Below are 10,538 nucleotides of genomic sequence, written 5' to 3'. Positions count from 1 at the left end.
CTAATCGGGACACGCACTACTGAAAGTTATATATTCTACCGAGAGACTCAATTTTTTTTTATTAAAAATAAAAAATAAATTGTTCTCTTCCGTGTTCTTAGAACATGTTTTCCTTGGCTTGACATCGACGACATAGCGATGGAATATCCAAATATTTTAATAACAGTTTAAACAAATGACAAGAATCAATCATTGCCTTAAACTGTGTTGTAGTGTTGAATATAAACGTCAAAAGTACGCCGTATTACTACAAAGGAAAACTGAACAATTCGTTTATGACTGAGACTGGTTAAAATAGCATATTAGGGTTTAATAGATTTAATAACATTGTTGAATCGTATGTATTAATAAAGGCCTGTAAAATATCTCTCAAATAAATATGTCTTTCCAGATTTATTAGATTAGATTAGGATTTGTATTAGTGATTCTAATGGAGAAACTCTGCTAGTTTATGTTAATGAATAATTTTTTATATAAAACATTCAAAAAGGATTTATCTTTGGAAACATTTGAAAAAAAATGGAGAAGGCAATAAGGAATCCATTTCAATTTTTGAACAACACAAAAAGCGAATATAACAATTGATGATAAAATGTTGTCAAGATCAGTGCGTTGAAGTTTTCCAAGTTCTTAAACACAACATTGATTAATACGATGCATTCCATATAGCTTTAATTGTAGCAAATTAAATCTGTTGTATAAGTTTATGAAGGAATTTTTAAAAAGTATTCTAGATCATTACTAACAAATACATCATATGTGTCATAAGGCCAAACTGGTAGAACTTACTAAGCAAACATAACCTTGAAGGGAAGAAACGGTGAGAGTACCTTCCGTACTTAGTACTATTTTAGATAAATCTCTAAACTTTCTTATCAATGTAAATTATGTTTCAAGTTGAAGCTGGGCTATTCATTCAGCTTATTCTGAAAAAAAATAATAATAAAAAAACAAGGTGACATGACAAAATGCAGAAATGGCTCAGAGGTACGAAAGCGACTTATTTAACCAGGATAATTCGAGACGCATTTGTATGTACATGAAAGTCAATTCGCATTATTTTCATCAATCCTTAATTTCTAATTAAACGATAATAAATTCAAGTAAGCACTACTATAGTCGTATTTCCCTTTACTACACAAACACAACATGACCATTAATATGAGATATATTTATGAAAATTGTGAACGTCCAGAACGAATCATATTACTTTCTCACTTCATGTCGCGAAAATTCATCGCCACATATTATTGTTTTATATAGATTATTCAATATAAGGGCGGGAAACAGGACAACAATTGCGTTGAGTGTGTAACTTGTTTCTTCAGTCATTCTGTCATCTTAACAGTTTCAAAAATAATTTGAAAAGTTTCTTCAAACATGTATGCCAAGAAGTAAACACAACGACAATACACTATCAAATAGAAACACATTTTGTGTTCATTAAAATATGTCACGGCTTAACGAAAGTTCTATATACGTTATGAACTGAATAGTTATACTGTGTTGGGATAGAGTGTTGGAATAGTGTCTCTTGATTTCCCGTAATGTTTCCTACAAAGAAGCTAAATATCTGAGTAAAAGAGAAAGATATTTTATACGAATATTACCGAAACCTTGTCACACGATAGGTCAAAGTAACTGCTTCTCTATCAGTGAAGTGATTAAGATGACCCAATGGTGACATAGTTAATGATCCTTGATTTCACTACATTAAACTTTAACCAAAGATTAACAGCAACTTAAAAATGCTTTGGAACTTAATTGAATTCGGCGGTAAGTACCCTTTACAAACGAGTCCCTCCTGCCTATCGGAATGTCCTTTTAGTGAATTTGTTGACTTTGATGTTTCAATTTTCATATCTCCATTTTAGAATGTTGGACGGGAAAATTCTGGCAGGAACAAAAGAAGCACTGGAGGTAAGAAAATGTGTCATTCTTATTCATTTTGTGTTTACTATTTCAATGAACTTTTACATGAATCTTTAACAAAGAAAAAATCTACACGTTCTAAAATGGACATTGCAAGTATGAATGTAATTTTCATTTTTTTTTTTTAATTTAGAGGTACCCATCGATATATAGGATTCATCTAACTAAATAAGTTATTTATATCATTGATTTTGATAGATAATTATTGTGATTTCATCTTTGTTTTACATACATTAGTTTAATATGCTGTTATACTTCCGATTCGTGATGTGGTTATTAAATATGTACCAATACCTACTACCTTATATCATCATCGAGTTGTTAATATTTATTAAATACTTTCTTTACATAAAGACGTATTGTGGATTGTTTAATTTGGTTACAAACACTACTGTAAAACGAAAACTAACCAGCTTTTAAAGCTGGCTGAAAACAACTTATAGTAAGCAAAACTGAGAGCCTTTTAACGTTTTTCGCGGTGGTCTAAAGAAGGCCAACATTTGTCGATTAATCTTAAACAAACATAGCTACTAGAATTGATTTTTTAATTTAGTTTACTTCATTTAAAATTTCTGTTTGAATGAAACTTAATTTACATTATTAATTTGGATTTCATGCCTTTAGGAAACTGTTATTATGGAGATACCCATTGGTGAATAAATACATTTATTGTATTTATCTCAATTAATATTCAATTCCGTTTGTAAAAAAAATTGCTATCATCAAAAACAGTAATACGGGAACGTAATTAATCAGTCATATTAATGATCTGAATTGACAAAAATGGTGATTTCTGCTTTTGTAGTCTTCACATAATATGGTTAATATGCATTTATACTCTCGTTTCTTGATGCGGTATTTTATATAAACTAAGACCTACCACCATTATTCATAATTCTTACTTCACAGAAAGGCGTACTCTGGATTTTGTAATTTGGTCAAATAAAAATTATAAAAAATATCGAAAAATCGAAAAGCAGCACGCTTTTAACACTGGCTGAAAAGTACAAAATATTAATGAAATTGTTTTAATGTTTGTCGCGGCGGTGAAAAGGGGGCCAACATTTGTCCTTTCTAATTAACAAAATAGTTACCAGAACTTATCAGGACTTGCTTGTTATTCTGTTACTTCATTAATTATTATTCTGTTTATTTGTTGTTTCTTTTTGCGATTTTACAATGTGTACTTCAATGGTGTTCTTTCAAGCAAAAAAATGTATGTAAGATTTATTTATAATATTTGACAAACATTTGTTTTTCAAACGGTGATTTTCACCTTAATCGAGAGTTAGGTAAACGGGACATCGAGTTCGGTAGTTCACTTAAAAGTTTTTCTTTCATTTCTACAGACTCTTCCTACTTTTTCTACCAAGTGCCAGAATATCCTCGAGATTGTAAAGAAGTTTACGACCAATGTGAAGGGAGTTCCTCTGAATCTGGAATTTATCTGATTAAGCCAGATGGAGCCAATGAACCTTTTCAAGTTTACATGTAATAACTCAATTGACGGGGGAGGCTGGACGGTAAGAACATAACATAATATTAGCCTTAATTCATATCTCCTTAGCGTGCCTGCTGCAGTGTTTTGATATTTTATACTTCATTGGGTCAGTAAAAAGCGATTCCATTATACAGATTTTCTGTGTTACAGGTGCTTATTCGTTCGACAAGGGCTGCATTCTTTATTCATACCTTTCAATTTGATTTAATTCTCAGGAAAACGTTACTTAGTGTCAAATTTACTGTATTAGATATTGTTTCTAATAACGCTTAAAATAACTTCACGAGTAACCTTAATAATCCTAAGTATGATTGTTTTCTCTTATAGTGTAAAGTTTTTTGGTGCCTCAAAATGTTTCTATAGCCATATTACTGTTCGCAATATGGGCAAAAATGATATGATACCAATGTATTCCATTTGAAAAGAAGAATCTAAATGGTGCAAGGGTTACCGTATCTGTTCAACGTTAGACGCACCATTAAACACTAACTACACTAAGGCTAATACATCATACCCCTCAAACGTAAATCGTTCACATTGTTCTTTATTTTCAACCCAAATATGACATGTTTTTGTTTTGAAACTAAACCAGGTCTTCCAACGCCGGGTCGATGGTTCCGTAGAATTTTACAGAGACTGGGATGAGTACCGAGATGGCTTTGGTTTCCTAAATAAGGAATTTTGGCTTGGCAACGATAAAATATCGCTCTTAACCAACCAAAAGGATTACATGCTTCGCATTGATTTAAACAACGTGAACGGAGATCCCTATTTTGCGAAGTACGACCTGTTTAGGATCAGCGATGAAGAGACTAAGTATCGTTTAGTTGGCCTCGGAGACTACGATAGCTCCAGCACTACAGGTACGTAAATATAAAACCTCGTGGATTTTGCTTGTCACCATCAATACCTTACAAAGGACTAAATATTAGCAAGGAAATTATGAACGCCTCTACCAAATTATGCTTTACTACCTTGATACGTTACCTCCCTTTGTAACATTTGTCGTCAAAATAACCCGTGTATTTAAATTTGTCAGTTCATTAGTGATTGTAATCATTCATCAAATATGTAGCATATGCGCAGACTTTTAGAAATGATCATCTCAAAAACGATATCTATGATGATGAACTCATTTACATGTCTATAATAACATTGCATAAATCTGCAACGATACACTGCAAACCTCCCGGGCAATGGCCGTTATACTATACTTCTGTTGTTATAAAAAAAACACCGGAAGAATCCAACACGTCAACGCTGTCAGTCTGAACATACTGTTTTAATATATCCATAAATATGAATTATATTTGGTTTATTTATTATGTTCGAATGTGAGATTTAATAAAGTATACTTACATGTGATAAACGATAAATTGGGAGCTAAAGCGCAGACAGCCGGCGGTCATAGACAATTACTGACAATTTTTATTCAATTAGAACACTGTTTGTTTTCAAATCGGAAGAGAGCTGGTCAGGTGAAATTGTGGTTGGAATCCATGATCAATGCGCACCTTAAATGAACTCAGGTTGAAAGATATACCTTAAATGAACTCAGGTTGAAACACTTATACCTACAGTGACATAAGGCATTGTAATTGATAACAACAAACCTATTCCAACTTCCTTGTCATCTGCCCATCATCCCATAATTTTTTTTACCCTCTCTAATAATTAAAAAGACCTCATATCCGTTCCAATGGAATCGTAACGAAAATAGAATAATAACAGAGTAAAAATCTTTAAAGACTTCTCAAACAATAATACAATAATTTGGTAAATAAAACCATTGATGAAAAAATAATGTTGTGCTGTTCGCGATTTTTACATTGTCGTTTGTTTCTACGCCCTCTATTTTCGACGAGGAACGGAGCTTTGTTAGTTACACATGTTAAGACAACCTGTTTGTTCATGTCGGTATAGTTTCAGAAGTTCAGCTCACATGGCGTAATTTGTTTGATATGATCATTAGTATGATGTTTTCTGGTGAGTTTTGAACCTATTTATATGTTGTTTTTTCCTGCTAATGCAATAGTTTTTGAATTATCCGTGTTTTAAGTTTACTCTTGTGGCCAGTGTTGTTCTGCCGGACAGAGGTGTTGTTTGTGTATAATGTATGCTAGTGTTTCTGCGTTAAACTGATTTTCAAGTTTCACGGTGATTTTTTAGAGTAGAATTTTCATATGTAAGGCTACAGTTTGGGTTGAAAAATACATTCTTCGAGATGTATAGTTCTTACAGATATTTTTGAGGTACATGACGTATACATGTGTGACCTGTTTCAGAGTTTATCGCTACTTTTATCACCTTGATTGTGAACCTTGGGTACTTAGTTTTTGTACATACAGAGCACTCGCTAAAGCACCTCCAATCGCCATTTTTGTTCTTGACTTATGAATATTCATGAGCTGGGATCTTCTCATCATTTTGCATGTGGTTTTGTTTTCTTCAAGTCGCTGTGTAGTCTTAGTGTTGGAGACAAGTGTTTTGTACTGCTTGTTTATTGTTCTGCCTCTTGAGGATTGTTTATTGTTGATTCCTTTTTTAGGTGACAGAACGACCGCTGCAAGATGTCTGATGTTTTAAGCTGAGTAGCTTGTGATTCAGGGACATTAAGAGCTAGGGGATAACATTCTGTAAGTGTTTTGCAGTACTGTCATATCTTCTCTTGAAGACATTGTTAAATGTGTTTCTGTCATTTTAGCTTGTGCCCAGCAGTAGTTATCTTATTTTAAATTACAGTTGCTAAGTTGTTAAGAGATGCATACAGTTAAGATGTAACATTGTTTATTTTGTTGAAGTACTGTTGTTTATTCACGTACTGTCGTGTCACGTGCCGGGTGCCCACGATTTATGTATAAGAATATATTATGAAAGCCACAGGGATTTTGCTGCACGCCGTGTTACAAGTTATACATCAATTGTCAGAATTTATATGATCTTGTACCATTAAGTTTTTCTTCTGTCATTGTTTTGTATTATTATTAAACAAGCTTTTTATATACGTTCATTGTGATATTTATATCATTCTGCTTGGGTGTGTTGTATTATCTACATAAGCCTTGGTTTTGAGATGTGAGTGGTTGTATGAGATAGCTAGATGTATTCTCATGCGTTAGATTGTATGCAGTGTGATGGGGTGTATGGTTGTTGCCAGTATGTATTCAGGTTTTCCTTGCTACCTTGTGCATCTTAAAGCTTAGATGTGTTTCACTAGTCATCGACTGTGTTTATTTTCAATGTTTTTCTGTACACATTAGTTATTAGTCTTTTGTTTATTTTTCAGTTTTACCGTTCATGCACTCGCATGATTTGAAGAGAGATTAAAGAAGCGAAGCAAAGATTTCTAGTTTCCCTTCATTTGGTTATCTGGTTGGTTAGAGGGCGCCCCGCACCCCAAGTCCAATTAACAAATGTTCTTCATAATTGGTTAATTTAATTTTATATACGGTTCCCACATACCGGTACCATTGTCGTAGCAACGATATAATACTTGACATAGACATAATGTGTATCATAAAGTAAAAATGAATCCATAACGTGTGATGTGAAAATTGGATACTGACAACAAACTGGTTTAAATTTAGCCATTTTGTCCCGTTTTTATTGTTTGTATTAATTGACGTTGGAAAGGGTTCCAGTATAATCGTAAAGAAATTGTCAGTTTGCAATGAAAATATATCATTGTGTTCTTATAATGTTGGGAAAAAAGCACAAAAGTATAATAAAGCAAATCAATATTAATTTGGGTTTCATCTAAAGGCACTAACAATTCCTTCAAGCGGTGTATACAACATTTATTTGGGAATTAATACAAATTTAAAAAAAAACTGTTTGTTTAATTTGACAGTGTTTCATTCATCAATAATTCTACATAAATTATACTATGAACCGTCTCTTAATTTATGCCGTGTGGAAATAACTGAAAACTATTTTAAATATGATCATGCATTTTATCTCCATCTCGTGTTTTCATTTTCACAGTGAATGATAGAATGGCTTACTACAGGAACATGTCATTTACTACATTCGACAGTGACAACGACCTACATAGTAGTTATAACCTGGCCCAGAATTATCATGGAGCGTGGTGGTACAAGACTTATGACTATAATGTCAATCTCAACGGACTTTACTCATCCGGAAGTACTAATTACAAAAGCATCCACTGGTATAGTCTTCCAGGAAGTAATTACAACATAAAATACGCAGAAATGAAGATACATCCAGTGTGATACATCAGCCGCAGACAGCAACATCAATCAATGAGTGCTTCTAGAAAAATGAACTTACAACTTTCGAATACAATGAACGAAAATTTAACTTGACGAACAACTTTAAATATATCTCTCTTTCAAAACCGATAACTGCTTCTTGATAATATTTTTTGAATAAATGTCAGGTAATTATCCACCCTGAGTGTAAATCCTTTGTCCTGTGTGTGTTGAATTTTTAAACAGCAGTAAGCTGATGACGAAGATAATAATGTTAGCACCTTTAATTGAAAGCAGCTTGCCCCCTCCCCCCCCCCCCCTGTAGAAAATAGTTACTCTGATAAACATTCATGATATCTTTAAAGGCATTGAAGACTCGCCCCAAACCGCGTGCGGCCATCTGAAAAAGTTAACTTCCCGTTGCTTGCAAGTGACGTTTTGTTCGTGTCGCTACAAAATGCAGACAGTACAGTAATGAAACATGATACCTTGTTATCTTTAGCTGGACCTGAGATGTCCATCGCTGTATAGTTTGTACACTGTGCTGTGGGTATTGACCGCAGCTGTATGTACTGACTGTAGACTAGTCTCTAATTACCCATGGTAGCAAGCTGTGTGTGTGTTTTGGGGGATCGATGGTGGTGTCTAACACTTCTGTTACACCTCATTCGAACCTAGGTCAGATTACCGGCATTAGACGTTTCTTTTTGCGCGAGTCTTCACACCCTTAAAGGTTATAGTGAATGTAACTGTTAAATTACCATACAACTTACCAAAGTGTAAGTAATAAATAACCATCCGCCTAAGTATCAATAAATTTGCCAAAAATAACATGGAATTCAAAAATCATTCAATATGATCATGTTTATATTTGCTTGTTTCTGGATAATTGCATTTTAGAGTACATTAACGATTTGAACATAATTGATGAAATTTCATCACTTAAGGTACATTCCTTACTCCACATAACAAAACGAAACTCATAACATGGGATACATTTATTGGAAAGCAGCCAGTCTATAAATTTCTTTAAAAAAAAAACGATTTTGCCTATAAGTATGTATTTTACATCCCTTACCACTCCCCCCCCCCCCCATAGATACAGAAATAAAGATACTTTGACACACCTGTGAATATGATCCTTATTAAGGTTAGTATCAATATAACTGTTAACACAGTACTTGACAGTTAATCGTAGTAAACCCTTTACCATATAAAATGTTGATATAAATAGTAATAGATAACCATCCGCAAGAGCATTAATTGATTTAGCTAAAACTACATCGAAATGAAGATATCATTCAATATTAAATACTAAATCTTGTTTATCTTTGCTTGTTTCTGGATTACTGCATTTTAAAGTACATTAACATATCGAACATAATTGAGGAAATTGTGTCGATTCAAGGGATTTAATGAACAACCTTTCGGCTTCGTCGCGGCTAAACATTTTCATTTGAGAATATAAAATTACGTGCCATGTATAGCCAACGTGCCAGTTACCAATACAAGTGTATAGTGTCTATTGAAACAGTAGTTTAACAATTAGTATGTGTGTAAGACAAAAGGAGAATTATTTGAAGTAGACCCAGCTATTTCGGAGTTTCAAGTCACAACAAGAGCAGAAATATCACGTGTTAAAACCTTGAACATGCTGGACTTACATTGAAGTTTGGTGAGCGTTAACTTAGCTAAGAAAAACATATAACACACTTCTTCCATTTGAGGTAGGAGCGTAATTTATAATAATCGCTCACAGAGACCATGCCCTCACCCCCCCCCCCCCTCCCCATCTCTACCTTAGATGGTCAGTCGGGGTAAATGGATCATTCGTGGTACTTTCCTTATTCAGTTGGAGAAGAATTGAGTTACTTCTATACGGCTGTCCACCCATCTTTTTTTTCAATATCATACGAAATATTTGTTAGCAAAAACTGGCATTTAGCACTACTTGTATTTATTTAATTTGTCTTAATATGTATCAGAATGCACTCTTTGGCGTCTGAATTGTTCATTCTTTGATTGTTAAAAAACAACAAAATCCCTGAACAGGAGACGGCTTTAATGACACCAGGGCAGCACTCCTTCTTTTGTGGAATCCTCGATTCACCACTGTCCCATGCAAGTCACTACCCAAGTCACTGGGGGAATCTTTTAATTTATTATTTAGCGTAGGGTTCCCAGATGGAAATTCAATACATTTCGTAAATTTAGAGGGGAGGGATTTCGTGAATATGCCATATTTGTAAAAGATACTTCAAGGTTTACAAAGAGAAATGTGACTAAAAATTCCATCATTTGATTATCTGAAACTCTTGTTTTCTAATTCAATTGATAAACCAGAGCGATCCCGCAAATTGCTTTTGAGTTCATCCGTAGGTGTAGCAAATGCGCAGACGGGGCGTCGCATTACCACTGTCGATCACAATAGCAATAAGTAAGGAGGAGGGGGCAACCTGCATCTTACCCTACCCCTGTTACTAAACAATGTCATATTGTCACTCGACCTTCATTTTTATAAGATTGTTTAATAGTCATAACATCAGACAAAACAATAGACAAATTTGCAAGTTTTAAATTCCGTTTTAGTTTAGCTCTAAAATTCCTGGTAGCTTAGTTCTTAGCTTAAAACAAAACTAATTGAAATTAATTTATCTTACCAAAGGGTTTTAACCATTCAATGCTTTACATACGCCGCAACACGACTACTTTCCGTAATTTGCCAATTGATTTACTTTCATATTATTAAACTTGTGTATTACATTTAATGTTAATTTCAAACCATGTTTACTTTGCAGAAACTCAAATGAATATTGAGTGGTCTTTCCTTTTATATCATTACCTTTGCAACAATACAATTACCAATATAATAATAATAATAATTATAATAA

The 10,538-nt window shown here is 33.6% G+C and overlaps 1 protein-coding gene across 1 annotated transcript; it reads left to right on the top strand.

The window, feature by feature from the left end:
• The first annotated feature begins 976 nt into the window (after positions 1–976).
• Positions 977–7,668, top strand: LOC139973907 (fibrinogen-like protein A). Its single transcript, XM_071980793.1, has 5 exons — positions 977–987; positions 1,875–1,920; positions 3,282–3,347; positions 4,026–4,296; positions 7,418–7,668. The coding sequence occupies exons 1-5, from the start codon at positions 977–979 to the stop codon at positions 7,666–7,668; spliced, it is 645 nt and encodes a 214-aa protein (XP_071836894.1).
• Positions 7,669–10,538: the final 2,870 nt, after the last annotated feature.

Source organism: Apostichopus japonicus, chromosome 9, assembly GCF_037975245.1.
Source record: "Apostichopus japonicus isolate 1M-3 chromosome 9, ASM3797524v1, whole genome shotgun sequence".
Lineage (NCBI taxonomy): Eukaryota > Metazoa > Echinodermata > Holothuroidea > Aspidochirotida > Stichopodidae > Apostichopus > Apostichopus japonicus.
The sequence above is the reverse complement of the archived record's forward strand: the minus strand, read 5'-3'. Positions and strand labels throughout refer to the sequence as shown.

Bases quoted from the DNA above. Each gene is read 5' to 3' on its own strand.
- LOC139973907 (XM_071980793.1), top strand. The intron at 1,921-3,281 runs GTAAGAAAATGT...TCATTTCTACAG, and splicing joins GAACAAAAGAAGCACTGGAG to ACTCTTCCTACTTTTTCTAC. The intron at 3,348-4,025 runs GTGAAGGGAGTT...AAACTAAACCAG, and splicing joins TAAAGAAGTTTACGACCAAT to GTCTTCCAACGCCGGGTCGA.